This window comes from Capra hircus, chromosome 10, assembly GCF_001704415.2.
Source record: "Capra hircus breed San Clemente chromosome 10, ASM170441v1, whole genome shotgun sequence".
NCBI lineage: Eukaryota > Metazoa > Chordata > Mammalia > Artiodactyla > Bovidae > Capra > Capra hircus.
The window spans coordinates 57875613-57891092 of record NC_030817.1 but is presented as its reverse complement, the minus strand read 5'-3'; the positions used below and the strand labels follow the sequence as shown (position 1 = coordinate 57891092).

The window sequence follows — 15480 nt, the reverse complement described above, 5'->3', positions numbered from 1 at the left end:
TAAAAATATCACAAATCTAAAAAGAAATTTTCTACCATCACATCTCAAGTTTAAGTTCATGTTTTGTGTGCGTGTGTCAACTTCTAGTTCTTGTCCATGAGCATATGCAGTCTTTATATTTACAAAATCATCATACAGTTATATATTTAGATGTGTCTGCTTACATTATACCATAAATATTTTTCCAGTAAATTTGTCTTATAACCCAAATAAGCAGGGTGGTAAAGCTCTGCAGATAATGAAGATACCTTTACTATGTAACTGGACCCAAGATATTTTCATTAGAAGTTTCTCTTTTGCTGGGGGCGGAGAGGGTGGAGATGACTTAGCCTAGTTACTCTGAAAACTGATACAAAAATGCATCAATGTAACCATGTAAAAACCACATGACAGTCACTGGCCTTCTCTCTTTGCTGTATGTTCCTCAAAGTCCACACAACTCACCCCCATGCCTGGCACAAAATAAAAGCTGGAAAAAATACTTGATGAATAAACAAATGATTCTTTTCTGTGCTGAAAAGTGAAGCTGTAAAACAAGATTCCTTAGGAGGAGGGACAGGAGACTCCAAAGTTAAGCCTGAAAACAGTGCAGGATAAACCAGAGGGAACAGGCAGAACAGGCCGGAAACCCCGTGGTAAAGGCCAGCTACATTGGTCAGGAGGAAACATGTGGTTTCCTGAATTATACCCGTTCAACCCCATCAACCTTTGAAGCATAAAATATAGTGATCATGTCAAGGATCCACAGTGCCCCTTCAGTCCCACTTTAGAGTTGTTTCTAAAAGGATGTTTACATTATCAGAAGGGCTGTAGAGGTCAATACAGCTGGAAGAGAAAAATAAGACTGCAAAAAGAAAAAAAAAAGGAATAGGTACACCTCAGAGAACATCCCTATACAACATCATTAGAGGAAGATTCTTAAGCTAGAGTCCATCGGGCTTCCTCTGGGCCACATAGTGAAACTTTGCAAAACTGTGAAAACACTGAAATTGGTATAAATTGTTCCTGTGTGTGTGTTTCTGTCTAGAGAGCAGACCTCAGATTCATCAGATTCTTATGCCCTTTGGTTATTGAGACTGCTACTTCTTCCACTTTATCAATGCAAATGGAGCTCTTCTAAATCCATCATTATTCTTTAGGGGCTGGAAGTGGGCATGAGAGGTGGTAGGAAGGAGAGGGAGAATGTAACTAAGCCCTCAAGGACCTATTAATTGAGTGAATATATGTGAAAGGATTACAGAGGGTTCCGCATATATAAACAAGGGCCTATGAATGTTAGTTCTCAGGATTTTATTACTCTATGACAAATGTCCTATGCTTTCCCAGCTTCACAATAACCCTACACGGTCAGCATAAGTCCCATAGCCTATTTATGAGACTCAAGAGAGGCTGAGTAAAATAACTCCCAGGTTACACAGCTAATGATGGCGTTCAGAACTATCTAACTCCAAAGCGTGGACTCTTCATCTCCACCCCATGACCTGAATTACTGGCCAGGATTTCAGTCTGAAAGCAGCCTTTCCTGCTACCCTTAAGGCTTTTACATCTTAAGCCCAATAGTCTTACTCTCTCTCTGAGTCTGTCCATCAGAACAGGCACTGAGCCTAAAAATTAGTTTCTTCAAGCCAAGGCATAATTTACTTGTTTATGTAATAGGGCCCTGGTCATCCCACTCAAATTTATACACTCAAGCCAGTTTCTCTCACATGGTGTGTGTTAGCCGCTCAGTAACGTTGGACTCCTTGTGACCCATGGACTATAGCCCTCCAGGCTCTTTCGTTCATGGGATTTTCCAGGCAAGAATACTGGAGTGGGTTGCCATTTCCTTCTCCATTCTCACAGGGTTCAGTTCAGTTCAGTTCAGTTCAGTCGCTCAGTCGTGCCCAATTCTTTGTGACCCCATGAATCGCAGCATGCCAGGCCTCCCTGTCCATCACCAACTCCTGGAGTTCACTCAGACTCACATCCATCGAGTCAGTGATGCCATCCAGCCATCTCATCCTCTGTTGTCCCCTTCTCCTCCTGCCCCCAATCCCTCCCAGCATCACAGTCTTTTCACAGGGTATCAAGCGTTAATTAAAGATATTACCACACTTACTACAATTTAACTCCTTTGCCTCTCCAAGGTAACCAAGTCAAAGGCCAGAAGAGAAGAAATGTTTTCTAGTAGTCACAAACCAGAGCGAAAAAGCGCCAAACTAAGTCTCCTGTTTTCTGGTTTCAAAACCCATGCTCAAGATTACAGCTAAACATTAGCTACTAAAACAGCCTCCCTAAAACGGGAGAATCCTGATAAATGTACTATACTCCGCACTTCCTATGTGTCTGCACTTTACACACGTTATCCCTATGTTTCCCAAGAGGCAAACAAGCTGTTGGATTGTTACTTCTCGCGAGGTTAAGCAAGCCTCTCAGGGTCACACCGGCCATGAGTAGTAGAACCAGGACTTAAACCCAGGTCTGTTATCATCAGCATTCTTAACCATCCTCTTGTCGTGTCTACACAGACACCGTGATTCATGCCACCCAACATCTCCCGTCGTTTTTCCCTGGAGCCACTTCCCTGAAATCTTGAGAGGACAAACCATGGAAGCAAGACAGACTGACTCTCTCAACAGCAGATCGGGTTTCAGGTACAGCGCGACCAGCTACCAGCTCTGCCACCCTGAGAGGTGACTTGCCCTTCCAAGGTGTGTTTCCTCACCTAGGGAATGAAGCTCATTGTTCCTATCTCAGGATCTAGAAGACCCTGTTTCAGGGCATAGGTGAAGGTTGGTTTTCCCTCCTCAAAGCACTAAGGTCAAAACGAGTGTCACCGTGTACCCCAATGTTCATCGCAGCACTGTTTATAATAGCCAGGACATGGAAGCAACCTAGATGCCCATCAGCAGAGGAATGGATAAGAAAGCTGTGGTACATATACACAATGGAGTATTACTCAGCCATTAAAAAGAATACATTTGAATCAGTTCTAATGAGATGGATGAAACCGGAGCCTATTATACTGAGTGAAGTAAGCCAGAAAGAAAAACACCGATACAGTACACTAACGCATATATATGGAATTTAGAAAGAAGGTAACGATAATCCTGTGTGCTAGACAGCGAAAGAGACACAGATGTATTGAACAGTCTTTTGGACTCTGTGGGAGAGGGCGAGGGCGGGATGATATGGGAGAACGGCATTGAAACATGTAAAATATCATATGTGAAACTAATCCAGGTTTGATGCATGATACAGGGTGATCGGGGCTGGTGCACTGGGAGGACCCAGAGGGTTGGGATGGGGAGGGGGGTGGGAGGGGGGTTCAGGATGGGGAACACATGTACACTCATGACGGATTCAAGTCAATGTATGGCAAAACCAATACAATATTGTAAAATAAAACAAACAATTAATTTTAAAACTAAATAAAAGAAAACCAGTGTCGTGCTTTCTGAGCACCCCAGCGGCGCTCAACTTCAGAGTCCTACCACCACCACTTCCTCTCACCCCTCTCCACCCGCGTGGCTGCCGCTTAATTTCCCCTCCATTTCAGTACGTTCTCTTGCCTCGCAAGAAGGACTGGCCTTGGACGCTGAGAGGCTACCTACTTCTTTTTGTCCCCCGACTCTGGGCTTTGAGGGTCTGTCTCTCTGCTCAGGACCCAGATTGTCCTGCAAAGCCAGTGCCGGCTGCGCACCCCGCCGCGCGACCCGCCCCGAGGGGCGGGGTGTGACCAGAGAGTTTGAATAGGAGGCGCCTGCCGTGGGAAACACCCCGCCGCCCGCCGAGCTTCCTCGGCGGCGCAACCTCTCCGGCCGAGACGCGCGCAGAGCGGCCGGAAGGCTTCTCTGCACCCGGACCCCCGCGGCCCCGGTCCTCCCGCAGCCTCCGCTCCGGCTCGCCGCGCCGCCGGTCATGCGGCCGCCGTTTTACCGCTGCCACAACACCACGTCGGTAGAGAAGGGCAATTCGGCGACGATGGGCGGGGTGCTCTTCAGCACGGGCCTCGTGGGCAACCTGCTGGCGCTGGGACTCCTGGCGCGCTCCGGTCTGGGGTCGTGCCCGCCGCGCTCGCCGCGCCCGCCACCCTCCGTCTTCTACGTGCTGGTGTTCGGCCTGACGATCACAGACCTCCTGGGCAAGTGCCTCGTGAGCCCCTTCGTGCTGTTCGCCTACGCGCAGAACCGGAGCCTGCGGGGGCTGGTGCCCGGATCGGACAGCTCTCTGTGCCAAGCCTTCGCCTTCTTCATGTGCTTCTTCGGGCTCGCCTCGACGCTGCAGCTGCTGGCAATGGCCCTGGAGTGCTGGCTCTCCCTGGGGCACCCCTTCTTCCATCGACGGCACCTCACCCCGCGCCGGGGCGCCATGGTGGCGCCGGTGGTGGGCGCCTTCTGCCTCGCTTTCTGCGCGCTGCCCTTGGTGGGCTTTGGGAAGTTTGTGCAGTACTGCCCTGGCACCTGGTGCTTCTTTCAGATGGTCCACGAGGAGCGCTCGCTGTCGGTGCTGGGCTACTCGGTGCTCTACGCCAGCCTCATGCTGCTGCTGGTCCTCGCCATCGTGCTGTGCAACCTGAGCGCCATGCGCAACCTCTATGCCATGCACCTGAGGCTGCGGGGACTGCTGCGCTCTGGCCCCAGGGAACGCGCCGAGCCGGGCGCCGGCGAGAGGGAGGCGACCCCGCTGCACCTGGAGGAGCTGGATCACCTCCTGCTGCTAGCCCTCATGACGGTGCTCTTCACCATGTGCTCCCTGCCTTTAATTGTGAGTTGTCCGAGCTAAAGCTGCAGGAGACTGACGCGCAGTGGGCCGCAGGAGAGGGGAACGACGGGTGGGGCGTGTTGGGTGCAGTACAAGAGAAGCTGCGCCCAGACACCGGAGGGTTTGGTCCCGCGTTCCGCGGATCAGTTTCCGTTCCCTCCGCAGTCCTCAGGAGATAGAATCTGATTTGTTGAGCGAAAAGAGGTAAAGCCACAGAAATTTAGGGAAAGCAGGAACCGGACTGTGTCCCCTTAGCCCGGCAGAACCTCTCCAGTGCTCTGAGAAGGCCTCAGGACCATTTTTGCACCTCAGAACTTTGAGAAGCAGAACTTAGTTCCTCCTCGGCAGTAAGAGTCCTTTCCCACTTCCCGATGGCTAAGCGAGGTTTTATTTCATTACACCTGCCCATGATTTTAGTGGCATCAGAAATGCGCAAATGACATCTGCGCGTTCTTCCCACCCCACCTACCCTCCCCCCGCCCCCCGGTGTTGGTATGGAAAGGGAATAAGGGAAGGTGTAATCCTGCCAAACTGATCTGCAGACGCGAGTGGCTAAAAGCGTAGGTTTAGTCTTTTTATTTTTTTTAACTGATGTGTAAACTTTGAGGAGTGGAGGGCGCCCTTTCCCGTGCTGCCGCTGCAGGGGATGGTGGCTGCAGAGGCGGAAAGGCTGTTTGGACTAGCAGGTGTGGAGGAAGGTTTCAACTGGTTCTGTCGCTCTGATAACCTGTCTCGACCGGTGTTGTTTCTATCTTGGCAAGCGAGGTGACATGAGAGCCATTATCTTGTGTTTCAATTTACTGATGCAGGTGGTGGTGCAGATTGAATTATTTCATCGTTTTGGAGGTATTTCCTCCTGTGATCCCTGCCAAGACTTCTAGGAGTGGCTGAGGCTAGGAGTATTGCTCCTCTTTCTCTCCTGACTCCACAGTGTACTTGTTCAACATGAACAACGTTTAAATAAATTCATTGTCAAGTCCAAGTTTTTGGAGCCCTGAGACTTATGTGACTAGGAAAGTTAAGTTTCTTATGGCAGTGTAGCAGTTTTGGATATTACCTTCGAGGGTGGATGAAAGTGACATATAATGTGATTTTTTTTCCCTTAAATGAAGGTCTTAGTATTGGGCCAATAGTTGTCTGAATTAGCATTGGAACTCCCCAAAATAAATAAATATATAACTATACAAACAAAGAGATGAAGATATAGGTGGAGATATTTAGCAATGGTTTTCAAACTTTAGCACACTCAAACTCATCAGCAGTGCTTTTAAAAACATAGCTGGCTGGCCCTGTTCTCCAGTTGCTGATTCTGATTTTTGAAGAATTCAGCATCCTCCACTTCACCTGCTGATGTGGAGATCACATTTGAAGAACCACACTCTGAAGCAGGAGTTAGCAAATAAGGACTAAGCATCCAAAGAGCTGGCAACAGCGATATTTTCCTGTGGATCCCTAGTTTCAGCAGAGGGCACACTTCCCATCTGATTTTCCCTGTAGTGGACTACATTCTCTAAACAAGCCCATTGTATACTCTGAGTATGTTTCTTAGTCAACCCTCTCTTATAGGAGCAGTTTTATAAAGTATCTTCTAGGGAATACTATTGATCATCAGAGATTTTTTGAAAGTCTAGATTGTGTTCAAACAGATATCTTGAATAGAGTATGTATTTTGATCACTATCTATCAAAGTAAACAAATTTGTCATAATTTCAGTAAACCCCCAAAATAAATAAAATTAAAAGGCCATTCATAGAATAAATATTACATTTCTAATACAAATCAAGTGACTTGAAAATATCAATTAAAATAACTTAATATGCAGGAAAATTTATATTGGTGAATACTGCATAGAAATAAAATGATTTGTCTTCATAATTTAAACATCGTTCAGTTACCCAGATGCCAACTAATCAAGCGTTCTCAAATAGTAAGAATTATATCTTTCTGGACTCCACTTTGAGGAGAAAGGAGCAAATATAAAGATTTAAGTCATATGAAGTGTTTCCTCTTTCAATCAACTCAAGTGTGTAGCCTGTTGCCATCCATTCATTCATTCATCTCAGATCTGGAACCTACAACATTCCAGGCACTGTAATTCATTGCAGGGAATTAAAATGAGAAAAACCTCACATCTGCCCACAGAGCTATAATCCTGGGGGTGAGAGGGAGTGAGTAGGGCCAGAAAATAGTTTAGAAAAGGAAAGGATTAACTCCTAATAGATAAAACAGTGATACTACCTAATTATTGAATTATTATGATATGCAAGGACCTGTTCTCAAGGTTTTACTCATACTATCTCATTCGAATTTTGTAACGATGCTGGAAAATAGGTTCGATTGTCCCCATCATATAGATGAAGAAACACAGTAACTTGCCTGAAATGTCATAGCCAGTGAGAGGATTCTATCTAACCTGGATAGTCAGACTCTAAAGCTGATGAGCTTAACCATCATTTCAAAGAGGCTTCGAGATGCGGGTAATTCTTTAAGTTGGCATGGAAAAAAGGTAGGATTTGGGCACATGATCAATTTCCACATCTGTAAAATGGAGAGAATGAACATACTTAATAGGATTTTTGTGAGTATGAAACAAACTTTTTAAAGTAAAATGCTTAGAATGGTGCCTAGGAATATGAAACTCTGTATGGGCATTAGCCATTGTTATTACTCTTTGTGTTATTGAACAGTTATAATGGGGGAGGGCTTCCAGAAACCTCTGTTTTCCTAAGTGCACTAGATGGGAGTATCTGAGCCTGCTGAAACGCTCTACTGAAAAGAGAATTCAAAGGTAAGAAAACAATTATGGGAACGTACATCTTCTCTTATCCCTGACTGCATTGAATGTGTTTGGTCTGTGCACTTATTTGTATCCCCTCCCATTAATGTTGAGTTTGCATGTTTTCTGGTCCATTAGCATCTATTTTGTCCCATTATAAATTTAAAAATCTCAGTGGGCTTGAGGGATGTAAGGGTATTGAGAAAAAGCGGTTGGCCTCCAACCAAGTAGGAGGCAGTTGCAGTGCTGGTCAAAACAGCAGTGTTGACTGAATGGCAGGAAAGGGATGAGGCAGTTTGCAGGGCTACCCAGAGGCCAGAGACCTCAGGGAAGAGCAAGACAATAGGAGTGGCTGGGCACAGGTTTGTGGGCTTATCTTTCTGTCCCTGAATTATACTGCCTGGAATGTTGTAGGTTTCTTCCCAGTCTGAAGAGAGGATGCCAACCACAGAAAGATAAGCATCTGTGCTAAGGATAGCTAATTTACCTGAGTTGTCTCCTGTCTTTCCACTGGAATGCATGCATGCATGCATGCAAGTCACTTCAGTCTTATCTGACTCCGTGTGACCTATGGACCAGCCAGGCTCCTTTGTCCAGTATTCTCCAGGCAAGAATACTGGAGGGGGTTGCCATGCCCTCCTCCAGGGGACCTTCCTCATCCAGGGATCGAATCCATGTCTCTTACATCTGCTGTATTGGTAGGAGGGTTCTTCACCACTGCCGCCACCTGGGAAGCCCCTCCACTGGAATATTTCCTGTATTTTCACATTGATTAAAAGTTTCTGTTTCAAATGGACTCACAGACATAGAAAACAAACTACGGTTATCAAAGGAGAAATGGGGGGAGGGATAAATAAGGGATTTGTAATTAACAGATAACATACTACTATATATAAAATAGATAAAGGACCTACAGTATAGTAAAGAAAACTATATTCAATATCTTATAGTAACCTATAATGGAAAAGAATCTGAAAAAGGATATATATATATACACACACACATCCACACATATATGTGTATATATATACACATACACTCATAGATGTATATATGTGTATATATATGCATCTATGTGTGTGTGTATATATATGTATATGCTGTACACCTGAAACATTGTAAATCAGTTACACTTCAATAAAAAATGTTCAGAGAAAGGGAAGTTTCTGTTTCATTGGTGCCTCCGCACATGTGACATTTCACATGTGACTTATTTCTGTGCTAAGAGTCAAGAACAGGAAGGAGGCAGAAGAAAGAAGGGAAGAAATTTAGTATTTTGGGGAGTCTGGTGACCCTGTTTGTAAACAATTCAGTGGACTGGATCTGTCCCACTTCAGCTCTTCCTCTGCACTGCCAGGTAGCGCTAGCCCTACAGCTCTGACTGCCGGCAGGCTAGCTCCAGGGATTAGCCTGGGGCTTCCAGGAGGACCTGCACCTCCCTGGCTTCTCACTTGCACCCATCCATGACAGTGGCCAAAATGAATATCACAAGGCAAGCTGCCATATTCTTATGGAAAAATAATGTTTCCTAAGTGAAGTAAGGGAATTTATCACAGCCATAGACCTTTTGCTATCTTAATCTAATGTTTTTCTTTAAAACAGTATCGTGCTTACTATGGAGCGTTTAAAGCTGTTCCTGAGCAAAATGGAACCACTGAAGAAATTGAAGACCTCCGAGCCTTGCGCTTTCTCTCTGTGATCTCAATTGTGGACCCTTGGATTTTCATCATTTTCAGAACATCGGTGTTTCGAATGTTTTTTCGCAAGATTTTCATAAGGCCTCTTATGTATAGAAATTGGCACAGCAATTCTTGCCAAACTAACATGGAATCCAGTCTATAACTATGTTACCCTCTCTCATAAACTCAAGAATACATCACATCTTCTGCAAAGAACCATGAGCCACAAAATAATCTTATAATTTATATCCTTAAAAGGTATGTTCCATAGCAAAATATCTAAATGTATTTTCAAAACTGTTTGTTCATTCTTAACAATGTGTTGTCCCTCTGTATTCATGAATCAGTTAGGTGGAGTTTTTCACTTTGAGTTATAATATATTAAATATTATTATTATAACTAATAATAGTTATAATAGTTTTTCATTTTGAGTTATACCAGTTAAACTGGTAGCTCTTCAGTTGCTAAAAAATATGCCTGCAAAGCAGGAGACCCAGGTTCATTCTCTGGGTTGGGAACTGGGTTCGATCCCTGCGTTGGGAAGATCCCCTGGAGAAGGAAATAGCAACCCACTCCACTGTTCTTGCCTGGGAAATCCCATGGACAGAAGAGCCTGATGGGCTACAGTCCACGGGGTCACAAGCATCAGATTCCATTTAGCAACTAACCCAAACAGTGTTTAAAGACTTAAAGCAATTATAATGATTGTTTCAATGTTTGTACTTGTTGTCCCTAATTTTTTAAGGAGATCTTAGGCCTCTGGGTCTTTATTTAAATTCAGAAGAAACACCACTGTTTACAATTATGTAATAGGTTGTTCTTAAATTTTCTTATTCTCCTTATTTCTAGTGAAAGTTGATTTGTTTATTGTGTATCACAATTGCCCCTGTTTAAGTCTTTTCTTTGCCAACTGATGCAACTACAGCCTGAATTAGAGATGCCCCTCCTAAAAGGGAGGGCTTCCCTGGTGGCTCAATGGTTAAAGCCTCTGCCCGCAATGCAGGAGACCTGGGTTCGATCCCTGGGTTGGGAAGATTCCCCTGGAGGAGGAAATGGCAACCCACTCCAGTATTCTTGCCTAGAGAATCCCATGGACGGAGGAACCTGATGGGCTACAGTCCACGGGGTCACAAAGAGTCAGACTCGACTGAGTGGCTTCACTTTCGCTTTCTTAAAAGGGAGGTGAAATGTAACTAGATCAGGCATTTGGAGCATCCTTCTCTGGCCAACCCATGAGAGAAGGCTCACTGCCTTGTGTGAAGAGCCAAAGCTGTAAATAAGTAAATGCAAGGCAAGGTGTGACTGTGGTCTACAATCCAAAGAAGAAAAAAATTCCTTTTATCCTTTAAGTCCAATTTCTTATTTGGAGGGTGTCAGTAGGCATGAAAATTTGGGAGTGGGCTACAAAATGTTTCAGTTTTTTGGAACCTCCATTTTGTAGGTTTATCATATTGATGGATTCTTTGGTGGGGAGGGATTTATTGTTCTTTGAAAGACTGGGATGTATAATTTCCCAGAAAGCATGTTTACTACAAATGGCTATAACAGAGCTGGGCATTCAGCACAGCAACAAGCTCACCGGGACTCAGTCAGCCTCAGCTGAGCGTGGTGGCGATGACCTTAACACCTACCTGTTAAAGCCATATTCTGCCTTTGGTGGAGATGATAAGATCTTATGGAGGTTCCTGAGAAATACAGTTTCAAGCTGGAGCAGGGTATGGCTCAGATGGAGCACAACCAAGCACTTTAAGTGTACATTTAATTGTACATAATGTTTACAAATGTTAGCAACACTATGACCAAAAAGGAAAAGTGGGGAAAACAGCTGCAGCTGTTAAACCAAACAAAAGACTGTAGACCCAGCTGGCAGGGAAGAACTTTCACCTAGGGTAGAAGAATACATGGGGGCATCAGAGAGCTTTTGGCATCTGTGGGGTCCCTTTGTACCCAACACAGACTCTGAGCTGGAGAACCAGCTATGTTTGAATAGCCTGAGACCCCCATTTAGCCATCCCTTCCAAAGACCAGAGTATTTGCCTTATTTCCAGTTTAGCAACAGCCCCGCTTTTACCTCTGGTTTATCTCAGAGGTGGTATTAACCTGGAAATATGTGTGTATTTTTTGTGTGTACCAAAACTGTGAAATGGTCAAATCCAGGAATAACCAAATTATAATCTGAGAGTGTGACGTGATGCAAAATACACTCGTTTTCAACTTTAACTCTCACTTATGTACTTAATGTGTAACTGCCTGTGTGTTTTATTGTCAGAGGAAGTTCGTTTTTTTTATGCTCTCCTTTTGGAAAGTGTTATGATCATTGTCAAGATCATTTGAAAAGTTGCCAGGTGAATCAATAAACATAATTTTATAATACGTTGCAAAGAAAATTACTTTACTTCAAATGAAAGAAAAGAATTTCATGTTTTGGTTTTGTTTCATTGTTTTGAGTAAAAGTTTACCAGCAGCCTTTCATTCTCTAGCAGTTTAATAGAATGGATTTTTATAGACTGTCCTATTAGCAAATACGTTACGTTAAACAATTTTGCATAAATTTGTTCAAGGAATTAGTGGTCCTTTCTGTCTAACACAATGGAGATACACCATCTGCATGAAATCCTTGTTAAGTCAAAAGTCAACTTTTCAATGATCCTCATTGATTTATTCATTATATTATTAAATAAGTCTTAATTGACAGATATCTCGTGCCAGGCAATTAGGTGCTGGGGAAGAAAACACATAAGACTTAGTTCTGGCCCATAAGTTGCTCTTTGTCCAGTGGGAGAGACAAGCACGTAAACAGTTACAACAGTTACAGAGTACGGAAACCCCAGTAATAAATGTGCATGCAGAGTCCCATCGGAAAAGAAAATCTGAACTCAGGGGTACATAGGGCAGGGTTGTCACTAACCCTAACTCGGGGTAGTTCTATAGGGTTGTCAGAACTGCACAGTGAGAAGATACCAAAGTCAAGTATTGAAGATGAGTAGGAATTTTGACTCCAGTTGAAAACTAAAGAAACTGACTAAAATAGTCCACGAGAGGAAATACATATGTTTAATAAATGTAAAAACAAATTCCTGTCTAACCAAAGAAATGTTAAATTAAAATCAAATTATCAGGGACCACCCACAAAAATAATTATGACTCTCAATAACAGAAATGCTCTTATTAAATAAAAAGAACACTGGTGCTCCCCGGGTGAGTTTACAAATCTGTCCACCTTTTCTTTCTTTTTTTTAAAATTACTTATTTATTTATCCATCTATCTATGGCTGTGCTGGGTCTTCGTTGTTGTTCCAGCTTTTCTTTAGTTGTGGCGAGTGGGGGCTACTTTCTACTTGCACGGCACAGGCTTCTCACTGCGGTGGCTTCTCTTGTGCAGCACGAGCTCCAGGGCACTTGGGCTTCAGTAGCTGTTGCACATGAGCTCAGTAATTGTGGTTCCTGGGCTCCAGAGCACAGGCTCAACAGTTGTGGTGCACCGGCTTAGCTGCTTCACAGCATGTGGGATCTTCCCAGATCAGGGATGGAACCATGTCTCCAGCACTGCGGGCAGATTCTTTGCCACTGAGCCACCAGGGAAGCCCTGTTCACATTTTCTCAATAGCAACCTGACAGTGCATATCAGGAGCCTAAAAGTGTTCTTTTCTACCATTCCAGTGACTCCACTCTAGAATACTCTTCCAGAAAATAATCAGAGGGGCTGCCACAATTATGTGCAAAACTCTTCCATGTAGCATTGTTTAAAATAGCCAAAAAATGAAAAGGAAACCATCTAAATGACCGAAACTAGGGTTAGACAAACTCTTCATGTATAATACACACACACACACACACACACACACACACACACGAAAATAACACAGCCATATAACAAGATGTTTTCAAATAATTTATAAAAATTGAGAAGAAAGCTTACAGTGTCATATGAAGTAGAACAAGCCTGATACAAACTATTTTAAGGTATGATCCATAATTAAAGTATATATATATATATGTGTGTGTGTGTGTGTATATACACACATATATATGTATATATATATATATATATATATGACCTTGAAAAAATACACCAGAGAATCACAGTGTGGACCACAGTTATCTTTTTTATGGACATTTTCCCCATAATTCTTCATATTTTCCAAGTTTTAAAATAATAAGTAAAATTTTCTTTCGTGTGAAATTCTTTCTTAAAATAATGAATAGAAATGGGCTGAGAAAACAAGGGGGAAAGGCATGCAGGACAAGCTTTCAAGTTAAAGGACCAATATGTGCAAAGCCATGCAGGAATCAAGGAGTATGGCATGTCCAGGCTTAGTAGCTCCATTTGGCAGTAGCTTGGGAATTATGAGCAGAGGTGACAGGAAAAGAAGCTGAAAAGAGACGCAGTTTTCACACCGTCAAGGCTGTTGGGTCCAGGGAGAAGGGTTGGAGCTCTTGCAGGCCCATATTCTCACTGTAGACTTTGAAGCCAGGGTGCAGCTAGAATGGAGTTTGAGGGAGGCCATGCTGGTGGCATGGACTGCAGATGGGCAGAAGGGGGCCTGATGAGGTTGTACAGTCCAGGCACTAGACCAGCGTCCTGGTTAAGGAAATGAGTAGGACCTGCTTGGGCTTCCCAGGTGGCACAGTGCTAAAGAATCTGCCTGCCAGTGCAGGAGATGCAGGAGACGCTGGTTCGATCCCTGGGTCAGGAAGATCCCCTGGAGTAGGAAATGGCAACCCACTCCAGTATTCTTGCCTGGAAAATTTCATGGACAGAGGAGCCTGGAAGGCTACAGTGAAGGGGTCGCAAAGAGTCAGACACAACTGAGCGTGCAGACGAGGACTTGCTTGCCTGGCTGCTTGCCTGTACGTGGAGTGCACCAGCTCAGAAGAAAGGGCCCCCTTTGATGATCTTTCTACTGGGAGGAAGCACAAAAATGCTAAATATGCAGGCCCAGAAGCACCATGCCACCAGAGAGGGACAGAGGAGAGGAGGAGCTGAATTCAGGCCACGCCAGGGAAAGGTGAGTTATACAGCTTTTTAATAGGTAGAGCTGATAGGGAAGATTCCAACTTATGACTCAGCTGTGCCTTTATTCTTCTTTCAATCTACTCAGGAATAAGTTAGGAGAGGGAAGAATTCTGAAAAAAGTCTGTTTCTTTTTTTCCTGACATTGCCAGTATACCTGGATAGAAGATCGCTGTTACGATGCTAATGAAGCTTCTGAGTCAACTGTGGATTTTAATTATACATTACCCAGCTCGCAAAGAGTTGGACACGACTGAACAATGACAACAACTACCCAGCCATGTTAATAAAGGGCCAGTGATTAAGACCATTAACTTAGTTCCAAAAGTCCATCAAAGGCTGACTGGGCCAGGTACTCCTGAAGCTTTTGGGGAGAGAAGGGATCCTATGAATAAAAGCAGTATGATGGTCCTAGACACTCACTAGCCACACAGCCTTCGTGCTCATTTAACTGAAGATTTCTGTGTTCTAGGCCAGCACTTCTCAAAGCCAGATACTGGGCCAGCAGCCTCAGCATCACCTGAAATTTGTTAGAAACATACATTCCCCAGCCCCGCTGCTACAACAGCAGAATCAGAATCTCTGGGGCTGGGCCCAACAGTCTGCTTTAAGATGATTCTCATGCATGTTCAAGTTCAAGAACCACTGCTCCACCAAAAAATAGAAAATACTGGCCAAATGACCAAAAAATATGCAAAGAAGTCTCCATTCATAATGTTTCTATGACCTCTGGTTCTCAGATCTTTTCAGTTGTAATCACTGACACCTAACTCCCCAAAGCGTGTTATCTGTAATACTTCCGTTACAATAATTCCGTTCAGGCAGTCATCACAACTCATTACTTCACATACTCATAGTATTAATGGCAGTGAAGGAGCCTTTGGCCCGTGACGGAAAGATGCTCCTCCAGAGGAGCTGCTTCTTTATCCTCGTGCAGATGCTTATTGGGTCTAAGACTAACAGTTGTTTCGTTGTGAAATAAAACTAAGCAAAGGGCATTCATTCACAGAATAACATTACCAGAGATTATGTCTAAAGGGAAGCTTTCATTAGGAAATTGATTACGTACTAAAATGGTGCATAAAACGTGCATGTATTGTTTAAATAATGAAGTGAACATTCAAGTAAATGCCATGCAGGTCAAGAAACGGAACCAGAGGTAAACTATCCTGACATTGGGAGGACCGCGTCTTCACTTTTCGTTACTTTACCACCTGAGTGTGCATCACAAAAGAGTACATCATAAGAGAGTACTCTTTTTTATCTT

At 43.9% G+C, this 15480-nt stretch overlaps 1 protein-coding gene across 1 annotated transcript; it reads left to right on the top strand.

Annotated features, from left to right (window-relative positions):
• Nucleotides 3774-9747, top strand: PTGDR (prostaglandin D2 receptor). Its single transcript, XM_005685657.3, has 2 exons — nt 3774-4746; nt 9122-9747. The coding sequence occupies exons 1-2, from the start codon at nt 3901-3903 to the stop codon at nt 9359-9361; spliced, it is 1086 nt and encodes a 361-aa protein (XP_005685714.2). The 5' UTR covers nt 3774-3900; the 3' UTR covers nt 9362-9747.

Coding starts and splice junctions, on each gene's coding strand:
- PTGDR (XM_005685657.3), top strand. CDS start 3,901: ATGCGGCCGCCGTTTTACCGCTGCCACAACACCACGTCGGTAGAGAAG. Junction 4,747..9,121: donor TGTGCTCCCTGCCTTTAATT/GTGAGTTGTCCG, acceptor TCTTTAAAACAG/TATCGTGCTTACTATGGAGC.